General features: G+C 42.5%; 1 protein-coding gene across 1 annotated transcript in view; it reads left to right on the top strand.

Annotated features, from left to right (window-relative positions):
- The first annotated feature begins 1,640 nt into the window (after positions 1-1,640).
- Positions 1,641-16,242, top strand: part of LOC100542043 (neuronal acetylcholine receptor subunit alpha-7-like) — a 48,382-nt gene continuing 33,780 nt past the window's right edge. Inside the window, exons 1-2 of the mRNA XM_085214091.1 lie at positions 1,641-1,647; positions 3,528-3,667. Of these exons, the coding sequence (XP_085070217.1) occupies positions 1,641-1,647; positions 3,528-3,667 (147 nt within the window). The remainder of the gene's footprint in view (positions 1,648-3,527; positions 3,668-16,242) is intronic.

Genomic DNA, 16,242 nt, shown 5'->3' with positions numbered 1-16,242 from the left:
AATTACATTTCACTTAGTAACTCCAGCCCAGCAGCTTTTTGTTTAAAGTGTATTATCAAGAGAGAAATCCAGCAGCTCTGATGAGGACAGAGCTGAAACAGCTTCTATTATAGAAGCTTACAATATTCCTTGCTGGAAATCATGTTCTGTTCCCAGATTTTATTTTTGCTTGTTTGTTTTCAATTTCTGGTCCCACATTTAGCCAGCTTTGGTGCCCTTTTCACAAAATAGAGCCCTTCAGTATCTAGTGCACATCCCCTCCAAGTCCTCAGTACTTGTTATCCCTTTCACCAGACACAGAACTGGGAAATCAAATTTGATCATTAAAATAAATAAATAAATAAACAAAAATCTTTTCTCTTAAAAAACAAAAAACAACAAAACAACAACAAAAACAACTGTATTTCTTCTATTTCAGACTGTTACCATTTCTACTTGTGTGTTCGTTGAGAATGATTTCCTACTGTTTCCTACATAATTCAGCAACACATGGGATACTGGCTGAGGCAGTGGGACATTTTTTACTCGAAGTGGGCAGCTTTTTTAATCAAAGACCAAGCAGTCAGAAAACATAATTCTTAATGTCTGTGCCAGTTACTTGTACTTCTCCTGTAACACACACAGCCAAGCAAGTCTGCTTGGTAGCAGACTTTGGGAGACTAACCTGGCATCATTAAGTTTTGACACCCAGCTTCCAGCCTAATTGAACAGGTGAAACAATGTATTAGGGACCAGTGAACTCACAGTGCCTCTGCTTTTGATAAGGTTTCTGTATCTGAGGGGTAGGCAATGGAAAAGCTTCTACCGGTATTCCTGAGAGATCCAGATTTCCTCATCTCTAGCAAACACTCCACTTAGCACACAGAGATGTAGTGTCACAATGCATTAACACAAGCAAGGGAAAAAAGCAGCAATCTCTCTGGAATAGGAGACATTAAGTATTTGAAAATTACAATTTAAAGAAAAGGTCTATGAAAACACAGGTCTGACTTGCCGCCCACCTCATTTCCTCCTCCGAAGCAAATATAGCAGAGAAATGGTATTCTGATTGGATTTATCGGGTCTTTGTAATGCCAACAACTGCCATGGCTATATTTAGGAGACCCCAAGATATCCACTGCTTCTGAATCTCTATCGTTTTGTATACTTAACTGGGAGCACACAAACATGTAACTATTCATGCCAATTCAACCAGGCAATGTATACATCAGCTAAGGATACCTTAACAATTTTGGTTACAAGAGGTAGGAAAGTAACAGGACCCGACTGCAGAGGGGGGAGTTAAGAATGGGATGGCAAACCGGGTATAAGAAGAGCAGTAATACGTAGTAAAATGCTGTAAGCTGAGCTCACAGTCTGAAGACATTTTCCTGGAATACTCAAGCTCATGTCTCTCCCAGTCAGACTTCTCTGTATGAGCTCTTTTAATGCACCACAACAGTGGTGATATCAGGGCACTGAGCAGCCGAGCTGACTACCAGAGCCTGGAGAAGGCACTTCTCTGTTGCAAAAGCTGAGATAGACAGTTTAAAAGGAATATTGGAGGCAACCATTACATAAGCACTCAGGATGAGGGCAGAAGTGCAGACAGTCATTCCTTCCCTAAAGCACAGGAACACGGAGAAGGAAGCTAGGGGAGCATGCTGGGTAAGTGAAAGGACAGCAAATTTGCTCAAATCATAGATCCTCTATCCATTAGACATTGTGTTGCTGTTCTCCCTGTTCTCCTTCTTGCAGAGGGGATTGGGGTGTACTGAGGCACTGGAAAACAAATATTGAGAACCTAAATTCGTGCCTTGCAGGAAAGCTTGTTTAAGCTGGTAAAGCAGAGAAACTGGCCAGAACTGCTTATTGCAGATGGTTAAACATGGCATTCAGTGTGTCAGCAAGAGCTATTGGAGCAGCCCTAACGCATATCGTCCCCTCATACTCCATGACTGTGTAATGTATTATTCAAAAAAAGAGACTGTCCATAAAACTGAATATGTCAGTGCACCTCACCAAATTAAACAGAACAGTGCACCTCACCAAATTAAACAGATATACTTCTCATTCACCAGGCACTGCCATATTCATAAGCCTCAAAACTCCATTTAGTACCAGGAAAGCCAAAGGGAACATGAATTCAACAGGATTATAAATAGAGCAATATTACCGGCTTTAAAAGGTCTGGCTGCTGTATTTGAGAGATGCCTGTTCCAGGCTTACAGGGCTTGCTGAGCACAGTAAAAAGCTGGGGAAGAGGAAAGCTGGCTCTTAGGGTTTGTTAGGATTGTGAAAAAGGCATTCAAATTAACTACTGTGGGAGGAGTCCTGGCCTCAATGTGAAGAGCTCTGGTCAAGAGTTTAAGACACACGCAGAGACCAGGAGCTGCAATGGAGTAAAAATGCTTCAGTCCAAAGTAATAACATTTCAGAGAGTAGATGCCCTCTCAGGGATTGGTTTTCCACAGACCAAGAAATATATACTCACATTGACAGGAGTGATTTGTCCACAGGGAGCTGCAGCCTATGACACTCCCCCTGTCTGATGCATCTCTGAGTAATGCTCAGGCTCCACTGGCCAGAGCACCAATACCTGCACCTCTTGGGGGACCTGAGCAGTGCATCCCAGCAAACTGCTGGCCTTGGCAGGGATGAGACCTGATCCATCGCTGCTACAGCCATGATAGTTGTGGCCAGGAAGCACAGCAACAACACCTACATGAACTCTCTCTGTACCCAGTGCAAAGCTGAGGAGCCAATACACAGCAGCATTATGCAATTTAAGCACATACTGAAGTTCTGCTAGTCATTAACAAGTTTATGTATCTGCATGGTATCTTCTGCTGATTATTCCCACAGAAAGAGAAGTTAAGCATCTAACACCTTCAGTTCAATATCACCATTATACATACCTATCAAATATTCTAGCCTTCATACCATCACCTTATTTGGAAGAAAAGCAAGGGAAGTAACCCAAAGCCTGGAGAGACTGCCACATAAAACTGAAGACAGTATGAGGAAAGCTTTTTACTACTTCCTGAGCACACACCCAGAAGAGCCTGATAAATCTGCTATGAGTAATAAGTATATCTGTTGCTTATGCTGGATAAACACAGAATATGTCCAAGTAATACCAGTGCTGGCACACTGCAGTCCAGTGCTAGGAAATAAGAATGAGCAAATAAAAAAAGCTCTCTTACTGCCTTCCAGCAAGCTGTCTGATAGTTTTGGAGCCTCTGACCATTGTCAGGAGGGGAGCCCAAATGTGGAGAACTTTTACTCTGAGCCCAAAAGACTGTTCCTGAGTGTTAGTAAATAGTTAGAGCATTAATAGTTATTCTCTTTAGACGTTCATCAGTCACATATGCAGAAAAGATGCGTCTGTCACACCTATATTAAAGTTTTGGGGAACTTTTGGGAAATGCTTTTGAATTACTAACACATTAAGAAGCATTTTTTGCTAAACAGACAAATCATCATTTGTCCCCATCGGGATAGCATGACCAGCCTGAATGACAATGACCTTTTTTCTTTTCCCCTAGTCTCTCAGCAGGGTGAAAGCCAGAGACGCTTGTACAGAGATCTACTGAGAAACTACAATCGTCTGGAGCGCCCAGTCGTGAATGACTCCCAGCCCATTGTAGTTGAGCTTCAGCTTTCTTTGCTGCAGATAATTGATGTGGTAAGTTGCTCGCTGTCCTGCTCTCTATGGCACTCGTTCAGCATAACTAATCTGACCTCTCATGTAGGTACCAAACACTTCCTCTTAATCAATCTGTCAGAGGTGAGAGCAGGCTGGTTTTGACTGAGCATTCTCCCTAAGTGCTGGAGTACATGTTTTGACATTTTTTGAAAGAGTGAATATCCTCCTAGAAGCACAACCATCTCTGATACAACATGAACTGCAAGTAGATTATGTAGTTTTTCACTTATTTTAAAGAGAAAAAAAGAATGCAGTAGTTTAGAAGCCATGTGTCATTACAAATTATTAATACGTTCTTCTCAGAGCCATGCAAGATGCAATCACTGAAGACCATGTGCAATGTTAAAAGCCAACATCACAGCAGTTACACCTTTTCTTTAGACATTATAGTGGCATTGACCTCTTTTCCCATTACGTCTTCATCATGCACTACAACTGAAAGATTCTGCCTTGAGATGAGGTTAGAAATGCATAAAAGCAAAAGCTGGAGGCATAGCCCTCTAGTTGTCTTTACTGATTTCTCTGCAACATACATTTCAAGTCTGGAGATTTGAGCAATGGAAAATTTCAACATAATATACTGAATTCAAATCTCTTTTTCATCCTGAAGAGGATTCTCTATCATGAAATACGCTATATAGAATTTATTTCACATGCATGGAAAACAAAACAGTCAAGAGGACAGTTTTGACTACTTTCAACTTGTCAAAGCAGCAAACAGCTGATCAAATCAGTGCTCCTCCCTTCTTCCTATTACTTCCATAGCCATATGGAATTGTTTCTAGTGCACTGTCACTGCTGGGGAGAGAACAAGGAGAGAGAAAAACTTCCAAACATTGTGCATTTGCAGACCAATTTGTCAGAGGTCTCAAACATACAAACTTTTTAAAGTATCCACAATCTTTTTGAAAATGTGCAGCTCACTCTCTGGAGGGGCAAGCGGGACCCTGGTGCTCTGGCCCCCCAGAATCATGCAGTGCCAGCACCAGCCAGTTGTGGTCCTCCTGCAGCAGGCAGCAGCCACTCAGGCAGGATAAGCTGCTTTCTCTTTTGACACATTAGCAAATGCACCGAGCTGGAAGAGAGAGATCAGTACCCTTAGCTGAAGTCACTCATTCATGGCAAGAGCTCACAAATCTCTCCATGAACGAAAGAGCAGATAAATCCTCCAGCTACTTTCAAGTAAATTTCAGTGAGCAATTCCAGGTTTAGCAGAGGCATCTTAGCTCCAAAGATCTTGCTTCAAACACACTTTTTCCAACAGTGTTTTCATGCAGTAATTTGAAGGTTAGGGGTAGCAGAGAGGACTTTTCAGCCTTCGGGCTGTGACTGTACATTTTCAAAGTCAGTCAGTCAGTCAGAGGGAAGAGTTACATAAAACCTTTTTTCAGCTGGGTTTCACATGCACATGTGAAATACATCCTTTCAGCAGGCTACATTTCTTTAGTACTCTGTGTTATGTCAGTGCCCGTTGCAACCAGTTTAATTCCTCTATTGCTTTTTGATTGATTGTCTACAATAGGAGAGGGGTCATCTGGATGGTCATGCATATGTAAAAACCAGCTTTGCTTCCCTCTTTCTCTGCACACACTACAGATGCTGTAAATTCTTCAGCTCAAAGCATTAGTGATTTGTCCCAGGCTCATGATCTTGCAACCTGCAATTTCAGTAATGCAGAGTAACCTCAAATTTGTTTACTACACAAGGTGAAAAGGTGTCTGTCTCCTCCAGTCCTTTGTATACGGACTAAAGTATCCTCATTCACACAATACAGTAGCGGAAGAATCCACGTCAAGGACAATATGAGTTGAGCATATGGTGCTTATCATCATAGGAGTTGCATGGAGACATCTGTATGGGAGCAGATGGGCCCTGGAGTACTCTCTAGTTAGGTGTAGAAAGTGTTTTAATTTGTTGATAAGGAAGAAATATTCCTCCCTTTTTTACACAAGGGATTTTAGGTGATCATTTCTCTTCTTGCTATCCTGAAAGCTGCACCATGTGCTACCTCCAACAGTGGAAACATTGTCCAGGATGTCAGTGACAATGTGGCTGCCACTCAAGTTTCTGCAATAGAAGAGCAAAAGAGCCAATATGACGTCAACAAGTGGCTGAACCAATCAGGTTAAAAATCCACAGAACACCATTCCCATGGGATCCAATACCCAATATAGGAAGTGAAACATGAATGCTCTGTCAGGAAGCAAGTTCTCAGTGTGAATGCTGCTGCTCAGTGTCCACTGCTGGCAGAACAGATTGCAGCATCCGGATGCTCCAGCTTCTGAAGGAAACACTTGTTTAAGAGGTGAGTTGTGATGTAAAGAGCAGCAGGGAAGGTATAAAGGATCAGTAACCTCTTTTAGCTGCATGCGTCACAAGGCCAACCAGGGTGGCACCAAGGGGTGTCCCCCTCAGACAAGACGCCAAAGCCAGCCGCCGGACTCAAAACCTTGAAGAACATGGTCACTGCTTTTCACGAGGCAAATACAAGTGAAGGACATCTGTCTCTTCACAAGACCTGGGTTGGCATGTCCAGGGATCACTCTTGCTTGGGGCTTCCACATTCCCTAGGCCCTTTCCTGGCACCAGTGGTGGATTTGGCTGGTGAAAGCTCCCAGAGAGCACTGCTTGGCCCTGCTTGGCCCTGACAGCCCAAGCAAGGGTAGAGCACATCCAAGAGTACCTAGAACTAGATTCCTCTTCTTACTTTGTCTAAAAGCCCAGCCCATCAGTCAGGCTAGACAAATCAAGAGATGAGATATTTTTCACAGAGAAGAAATTACATACTTTTTCACCGGGGCCTGTTAAGTAGAAAATATTTGTCATCATGAATAGTGGTTTTGATTGCTCCTGCTGGCACCTGCAGGGAACCTTATCTGAGGGGATCTACATCCTTTATGTCAGAGCATGGTGAGACATCTTAAAAAGTACCATCTTTTTTTTTCAGCTTTTTTTCTGCTTTTGATATGCTTACCATTATCTTCAGCTCAGTGCATCAATGCTACTGCAACAGTTTCCTCACTGCCCTTTGTTATCCAAAGCAAAAGCTTGTTTGATTAGCTTTCTAGGACACATTTCCTCAAAGTGCAAATTTAAAAGTAACATGAAAAAAAAAGGAACCCAGCAGTCAACTAACAGAAATGTATGATGAATAAAACTGAAGCACGTATCACAGACTTAAAAAAAAAAATCAAAATAAAAAGCCTAATTTTAAGAAGAATGCTTCAAAACGGCTGCACAATGCTGCACAGATAATAAATGCCTCAAAAGCCCTTTCTAAAATCAAACACAACTCCAGATTTCCTACAACAGTGTTGATGCCTTTCAGAGGCAATACACAGCTAAGCACATTCCTTGGCCTCGTGAGAAAGAGGGAGGGCATAGCCACCACTCTCTCGTTGTTATCTTCTGCAGAGCCATCCAAAGATCTGGTTGTCCATCTCCTCCCATGTCATGGAGTGCTCTACTGCCTTTCTGCTTCATGTTCACTCTTCCGCTTGCCACTGATTCAGAAAACCTCCCCAGCATTTGCCTGGTTGCCCAAGTTTGTAATGCCACATGGTTGTTAATGCTTTTGTCACAACTTTCTCCTGTTTCTGAGAGATTGTCAGTAAGAAGTGTGTGCAGTCACCAGTGGAAAGAAACAAAAATACTGAGAAAAAACCCCACCAGCCACTGAAAAGTCAGTTGGCACTTCCAGAAGCCAAACAATCCATTGCTTTATTTGCAGCTACTAATTCCAAACAAACACTATATGAGGAAAATTTACTGTGTACTGTTCTGATTTGACTGAACCACACATAGAAAGAGAGCACATTCTACAGACTGCAGGATCATCCCAAACCTGATCACGTGTTTGCAAACAATCCTACATAAGCTGCAGATTTTGATGCTGCTAGAAGCTCCTGATTGATCTGGAAAGCAGCAAGACAAGATCACAGAATAATTTAGTCAGGCAGTAAAGAGCAAATATTCAGATTGTCTCCTGAAAACCAAAACTGTGCATATTGTACATTTCTTGGGGAGGGAAATTATGGGAAAAATCTGTATATACCTTCTCTGAGCAGCCAGACGCAATTATTACTACTATAAGCAGTAGTTTTAAACTAGCTTAGCAGCCCAATAGTTTTAACCGTCTCTACTAGAAAGGTATCAAACTGCCAGATTCAAGCTTTAGTTCACTCTGTTTTGTTGGTTTATTGTTGTTGTTGTGGTTGATATTTGGTTGGCTTAGTTAGTTTGTTTTAAGAGATTGGTATAACAACAGTTCTGCATTCCAAGCAGCTCTTTGTGTCAGAGGTGCCCTCATCTGAGCAGTTTCCAGGCAATCTGCTCCTCACATAGTAGGACCTTTGAATTCAGCCCCCAAAGGGCAGGCTGGTATAGAATGAGCTCTTTGCTGAAGCTTGCTCCCTTTGCATGAAAATTGCTGAAGTGAAAGCAAGCAGCCCATCTGTCACAGATCTCCCAATTCAAAATCTCAGTTCCAAATGTTTTAGAGGTTCATCTCCTTGCCTTTAACTTCTTGTGTTCTGTAGGATGTAAGGTAGAGAAGGGCCATGTAAACACAGGTGGCTTATGAAAGAAACTCTGCTTTGTAACATGAAAATGTGCTTATTCCTTCCAGAAAACGTTAACACAGTGCAGGCACAGTTTTCCCTTTTTGTGAGGTTAGCAGAGAACAAGAAGCACCAACTGGCTGTGGGTGCTGGTGTTACTGGTGGTAATACTCCTACCAGCAAAGCTGAGGAGGATGGCAGCCAGCTATGCTGGTTTTGCAGGGGAATTTAACAACAAGAAACCTGAAGGGTTATATTTCTATCTCTAATTCTCCTCTCCATTTCTAAATTGTCTTTACAGCAACTAGATCATCCCTTCTCACTGCACAGTCATATGGTGCAGTCATATGGCCAAATATCTGCACTGCAAACCCAGGTCAACTCACAAGTGATTCAATGAAATAAATATAAATACGCCAGTACACATAAGCAGCCATTGACATATTATTCCCAATATAGCATCAGCATTCACTAGATTAAACCATAATCCTGATAGTACATCCTGTACAAATCTTTTCAGGATGGATAACTTCAACAGCATAAGCATGACCTCTCAAGACTGAAATAAAGAACACGTAACAGAACAGAGATGTAATCAGAGATGTAATAAGAAAAGGATTATTAAACAGATATTCTGTATTTTATTTATTTACAAAGCATCGGTAAGCAATAGGGAGAAAAACTCTTTCAACCCTCCTGGATCTTTCTTTTTTTTCTTTCTTTTTCTGTCCTACTAATGCCTTTCCATTTATTTGTGGGCTTCCTACATAGCCTTTCTGAGCTATATTTATTGTTTATCCTTGTACAGACCTACGCTACAAAACAATGTCTTTTTCCAGAAAGATTTTTCTCCACCAGAAGTTGCATTCTCATTTTGCAAGAGTAAATTCACTGATTTACTAAATTCTCCCTGCCACTGCAGGGAGACTGAAGCAATCGGTGCTACTGAGGAAGAAATTTGGGCATCATTATAAAAGCTGAAAATCTGTAATTAGTGTCCATGAAAAATAGTCATTAAAATTCCAAGCAGAAAAATTACAGAAATGTTGATAGAACAATACATTCATTAAAGTTAAATCCCAAACACTCTCTTCTGGTCATATAGCTCACTCACTGTGGCCAATTTGAACTCTGAGAAGAAAAATTAAATAAACTGTCCTATCTGTTAACATGGATGAAGCTTCAACAGTGGGAATGCCAGGGCTAATTGAGTCATGAATGAGTATTTTGGCTGCCGGCTAAGTGCCAAGCATTATCAAAATGCTACTCTTACTAAGCCAATTAAATATTTGAATTTGCTAGCATAGTGAAGTTAGGCATCATGGGAATTACAGCTTCTGTCTGAAGCGTCTTTGCCCACACACTTGCTTTAAGTATTACCATGAAGGCTTAATTACCTGCCTTTTAACTTAGTGCTTTTTTCATTGCCTTCTGTCTAGCTCAGTGCAAAGCCAGTGGGCTCATCTTGTAAGCAGCAATTCCATAGCACATTTGCTCTCTGTTTTTCAGCATGGGTCTCCAAGCTGTGCTTGGTGACTGCAGCTGTAACAAGATACTGACAAATTTACTTGTGAGTTTTTCTGTTATGTTGATCCAGCTGTTTCATAGTAACTAAACAGTTTTCTGCCTGCTTGGTGAAAAGACCTGTGCTATCCTGATTGAAGAGATGGGAATTTCAGTATTTAGCCAATGGGTACTCTCTAATCTTCTGTAAAAAAATTGAGCCATCAAGGATTTTAAAGCATCCCTAGCACTTGTAACTGTGACTCTACAAGGTCCTAAGGAGCCAAAATTTATTTAATTTGAAATTTGCCTGATTATTACTAAGGAGATTGATAGCAGTCACAAGAAAATAAACTCATCCTTTGGAGAAGCAACCAGCTGCTTGAAATGTATGGCACTCTCCACATCTCCCTCCAGTAAGGGCAGCAGGGTCCACAGAAATCAGACTTCTCCTGACTATGCCTCACCCGGGGCTCTGGAAACTGGCACACGATGGGGGCTCTGCAAATGGTCACCTTTCCAAAGACACAGGTTACAATAAGGCATTCTAACCAAGGCTGTCATCATGTCCTTGCACCCAGTGTTTCTTAGTGTTTCAGTGTTTGATAGGCTTGTAACTTAACACTGTATTCTCTAACTCCAGAGAGTCTGTCACTGCTCCTAAGTAAAAACCTTTTCTCCCCATTTCCCTTCTCTGACCAAAGGCTGTAAGTGCTTACTTATATTTCAGAACAGGCTTATGTCTGTCATAGCAGCATGTAAATACAGGAAGAAAATGAAAAGGCATGCAGCCTGGGAATGAGACCTTGGTGAGTATTCAGGGCTGGACTACTGGGGACCTTTCTCTGCCCTTCTCTTACTGCTTTCCCTGTGATTTCAAATGCTGAAAAAGGTGATGAATAATGAACAGCTTGGAATAACAATTCCTGTCTAGTCATGTTTATTGGAACATATGCCAACAGAGCACAAAATACATGGAAGGCTATTTCAGGATGAGAAACCCACCCTGGAGAATATGCAAAACACCTACATGCTGTATGTGGATGACTTGGGATTTCAGTGGAGGAGTGTCTGCTTTTAGACTGTGACATAACATACTTTCCCCCAGGAACTGGGCATACACATCAGTTCATCCAACTTGTCAATTAGAGAGCAACCCTGTGCTGGAAAGACACGTGAAACCTGTTGTCCTAGCTCCTGGGGCTTCTGAGGGAGACAAAATCATAGAATTGTTTGAGCTGGAAGGGACCCTTAAAAGTCATGTAGCCCAACTGCTCTGCAATGAACAGGGACATCCACAGCTCAATCAGGTGCTCAGAGCTCCATCCAGCCTGGGCTTGAATGTCTCCAGACATGGGGCATCTACCACCTCTTTGGGTAACCTATTCCAGTGCATCACCACCCTTACTGTAAAAAACTTTTTCCTTATGTCCAAATTAAATCTCACCTCTTTTAGTTTTGAAACCATTTCCCTTATCCTATCACAACAGACTCTGCTAAAGGGTCTGTCCTATTCCTTCTTATAGCCCCCTTTAGGTACTGAAAGTCTGCTATTGGGTCTTCCTGAAAGCTTCTCTTCTCCAAGCTGAACAGCCCCAGTTCTCTCAGCCTGTCCTTATAGGAGAGGTGTTTCATCCCTGGGATCATTTTTGTAGCCCTCCTCTGGATATGCTCCAACAGATCCACATCTCCCCTATACTGAAGACTCCACATCTGGATGCAGTACTGCAGATGAGCCCTCACAGCACAGAGCAGTTAGGGGCAGAATAACCTGCTGTCCACACCATTTTTTATGCAGCCCAGGATATAGTTGGCACATTTTTGGCTCGTGTCCCGCTGCTGTCCATCAGTACCTTCAGGTCCTTTTCAACAGGGCTGTGCACCATCCTTACATAACCCAGCTTGTACTGATAGTGTGGGTTACCACAGTTGAGGTGCAGACCTTGCACTTGGGTTTGCGGAATCTCATGAGGTTCTCTTGAGCCCATTGCTCAAGTCTGTCTGGATCTCTCCGGATGGCACCCCATCCCTAGGGTATGCTGACTGCACCACTCAGTTTGGTATCCACAAACTTGCTGAGGGTGCACTTGATTCTACTGTCAATGTCAGTGACAAAGATGTTAAAGATCACTGATCCCAGTACAGACCTTTGTGGGAACATCTGTGAAACAGTGGAACAGTATGGGGATGTGGTCTCTGGAATGTGCAGGTTTCTGCTGAAGAGCTTGCGGCCAATCAGGGTAAAAAACAATGCTGGAGACTGTTACATGGCACTCTTCCCAGTTGTTCTGGTCTTCAGGCACTGCTGAGTGGCTGCATTGAAGAAAAAAAATAAGTTTCCTAAGGGATGCACCTACAGCCACAGTCTGTAGCTGAAGGCCATGCTGCATGTACGATGCAAACAAGCTTGCATTACATGGCCTTTCTTCCCTGCAGCAGCAGTATGAATTGGTAACAATGGGAAAGAAAGCCAGTATTGCATGGATTTATGGGACTCAGTCACCAACAGTGTGAGCCACAACTCCTCAGTATTTCCTCCCCACTGAGAGGAGTATTGTGCACCTCTTCTTCTGGGGAAAAAAAACAGCGGAAGTGTGGTTAGAGGCCACAAGACTGTTCAGTCCCATACTGCTACCCAGTACAAAGTCAGGCTGGGCTAGTTGCTCCAGGGGAAGGACATGTTCTTTGCCAAAGCAGGACAAGGGACCAGGAAAGCTGTCGGCTCAAGGAATACCCAGTGGAGAGAGACAGAAATGTGGCTCAGCCTTAGGTGAAATATACTTATGAGAAATAACATCTATTCATAGAAGCAGAGGCCCACAGCAATGAAATGAGAAAAGAAGGAGGGAGAGAGTGTTCAACTATGAGCTCTTAAATACAAGGGCTGCTCCAAAAGTAATGCCTCCTTTTTTATTATGTTGTCCCATTACATCAGAGGTGAGTGTTGGTGGTATGTCAGCAGAAGTTGAACCTCTGACTTAGGAGTGCAGATGAAGCAAAGGTGTGACACTGAATTTCTTATGTGGGAAAAAAGGCAACCACTGACATTTGCTGACACTTGCTGAATGTTTTGGAGATCAGACAGTGGATGTGAGCACAGTGAGGCAGTGTGTGGTGCATTTCAGCAGTGGTGACAACAATAGGGTCACCTCTGCTGGTGCAGATTGTTACGAGGGCAGCATGCAGGCTCTTGCTCATCAGTGGTGGAAATGCAGAGCTATTGGTGGTGACTGTTAAAAAGGAGTGTTTTGAGGGAAATGTGCATTTTCCTCAAGCTGGCAGGTTTTGAGCGTTTTCATTTATTCAATGCATTAAAGCTGTTTTAATTAATCATCTCAAGCTTTTGGACAGATGGCTATTTTAGCAATTTAAAGGGCTGCCAGCTGCAGACACAGGCAGAGCCTACAAGTTTTTGAAAGCCATCCCATTTCCTTTTTATTCTCTTGATCAAAATCCAGTGCAGAGAATGATACCTGTGCTAAAAAAACTTTCCAACTCTCCAAGTCAGTGGAAATCTTTCTTGACCAGATCCCTCCTACATAAAGAACATAAGCGATATTTAAAAAAAAAAACCTTTCTGTCACCTCTAAGAATTACCTGTTCGATTTGGGATTTTTCTGCTCAATATCTTGCAATAAATCAATGGCAGAATCAACGCTCTCTGTGAGAGGGCAAGGATTAATGATCTCAGTTAGTCACCTTTTAACAAAGGCCTTGTTACGGACTTGACACATCACCGTATGATGTGACTACTGAACCAGGAAGGCCTTTGGATTCTTTTGCCCATGTGTTATGACCTAGATAATTGTATGGCTGAGGGCAATCATATTTTGTCTGGATGCTTATCTGGCAAGGGAGAGTCTACTGACAGGCACTGGTGCAAAAGAAAAGCAAACCTACACATACTGTAAGCTTTGAATTGACAGCAGTGAATGCAAAACCGAACTAAAACATTCACGTGTCCTAGCACATGTTCTAAAACAAACCTCTGAGGCTGAAGGAATAATAAAATTTCCAAAACAGAGGACTAACTGGGCTGCAGCTGAAGATAGAAAATATGACCCAGATAAAGAAAGGAGGGATTTAGAGGACAATGTTGTACTGGCCAGTGACCAAAGAATTAGTTTTTCAAGTATTTTTAAATACCAGGAACAAACTGATTTGCCTGAGCAGCCCAGGAGAATACCCAGAGGAGTGCTGGAAGGCATCTCTGGGGGCTTGTCATCTCCTGCTCACCTGGGATCTTGGCAGGACTGCTTTCATTGCTTTGCTGTAGGGAGAGCTGAGCTCTGGGAGCCTGTCAAAAAACAGAGGGAAGGTCATCTCCAGGTCTGACAGTGCCAAGTGAGGCATGGACCATACACAGAAAAAAGCAAAGTGCTGGGTTATTCAAGTTTTCTCCTGGGAAGAAAGGCACTTACATGACTTATCTTAAATTCCTTTGCACAAATCCATGACACATCTGAGAGAGCTGTTTCCAGCGCTTCCCAAGTTGGAGAATTAGCTTTTATCTAGGCCAAACACTACCTGACAGTGACCACCTGAGACAACATAAGGCATATGCACTCTCATCATTATCTGTAAGTATCTTTGTAGTGGAAAAATATGGTCCCTCCCTTGCTTAAGTCACTCAGAAATATACACAGTCCACATCTCCTGATGATTTCAGAGCTCTGGAAAGGCCAGGCAACCAGCCCTGAAAGCTCAATAAATACCTCCTTCCTTAAGAACCCTTCACACTAAGGTATGGATTCAGAGTTCCACAGCCTCACCTCCAGGGCAGCCTGAGGATGTACTCTTTGCATGGCCTGACTAGAAGTGTCTTTGCAAGTGAGCTACATCTGGACAAATGGGAACCTGAATTTCAACATACTCCTGCACAATATAAAATGATGCCTTTATGCTCTTCTGGAACAGGCTGCTGCATTTTTAATTTTTTTAAAATTTTGTTATTATTTTTTTTTTTTTTTTGCAAACTCAGATGCTTGTTTAGAAAACTTTTTGTTCTATCCTGTGATAAGAAGTACCTGTCAGGTTGCATCTTTTGCTGAATACACATGCAGCATTTTCTGGGATTTGCTTTCCATAAAGCCTTTGAAAATGTAGAGGCCTGAAGGCAAGGATGAGAGTAGATTCTGAATGGCTATGAAAATAGCCTGAAGTGACAATTTTCTCCCCCAAGGCTGAAAGAGACATAAGTAGTCCAAAGCTCTAGTTAGACTTTGTGCTCTTCCTGACTGTAATTATCAAAAAGCAAGAAAGGAAGGCCATGTAGGACACAGTTATCTCCAGGTAAACATGTGCAAACTCTAATAGGCAAGTTCATCTTTCACTATAAAATAAACCTGACAAGTAGGACAAACATAATTGTCAAAGTACCCTTATGAACAGTAGGCAAAACGTACCCAAGATAATGTGTTTAAGGCTAACTGAAATACCAATATGATGTGCAGTGGATAATGAGCTGCTTGAAGTCAAAGCTACTTACCAAAGTCATTAGCATCTGAGTAAGGACCTCATAAAAGTGTTACAGGTGAGCAAGCAGGGGAACAAACAGCTCTGTAAAGTACAAAAGTCAACCTTAGATGATTTTCTTTGCAGACACAGAGTCTATTAAGTGAAAACCTGCAATATCAGGTAAAAGGGAGTTTCCTTGTGAATAAATTAAAGTCAAGGGTTAAGACTTCTTAACAGAGATGTCTCCACATGGAGGAAACTTGCAAGCCTTCCAGATCCACTACATGTTACTGCATCCCTTGTGGCTTTCAAGCAGCCAACATAAAAGGGAAAGTCCACTCCTCCTCTCCTTGGTGTGCTGTAATGTGCATGGGGAAAATCTTTCATTTTACACAGTTTAGGGAAAGGAGCCTCCTACTTGCAACAGCCTGTCATTTGGGTCACTCTGTTCAGCTCTCTCTTAAAAGTACACAGGAAGACTTTTTGAGGAGGATGTATGCAGTATAGAGCTTAAAATCAAAGAATCATAGAATGGCTTGGATTGGAAGGGATCTTAAAGCTCATCGAGTTCCAACCCCCCCCACCACAGGCAGGGTTGCCACCCACTAGATCCACTCTCCAGTACCATCCCAGCACTTTGATGTGCTGGGGGACCCAGGTTTGCATTCATTACTCTAGATGGAGCCTCATGAGAGCAGAGCAGAGCAGAGCAGAGCAGAGCAGAGCAGAGCAGAGGGAAACAACCCTCTCCTTCTCCTTGCTGGCCACCCCCCTTTTCATGCAGCCCAAGATGCAGTTGGCCTTCCAGGCTGCAAGCATACACTGCTGGCTGGCTTTTCATCCATGAGGATCCCCAAGTCCTTCTTCACTGCTCACATGGAGTTCTTCTTCAAGTCTGTACACATCAGGAGTTGCTCCAACCCCAGTTTAGAAATAAGGATGTCAAAAGCCTTGCAGAAGTCCAGCTAGATGACATCAGCTGCCCTTCCTTTGTCCATCAGTGTATTCATTCCAATGTAGAAGGCAACCAGTTTG

The sequence above is a fragment of the Meleagris gallopavo genome, chromosome Z, assembly GCF_905368555.1.
Source record: "Meleagris gallopavo chromosome Z, MGAL_WU_HG_1.1, whole genome shotgun sequence".
NCBI classification, from domain to species: Eukaryota; Metazoa; Chordata; class Aves; order Galliformes; family Phasianidae; genus Meleagris; species Meleagris gallopavo.
This window is presented reverse-complemented; position numbering and strand designations above follow the sequence as displayed.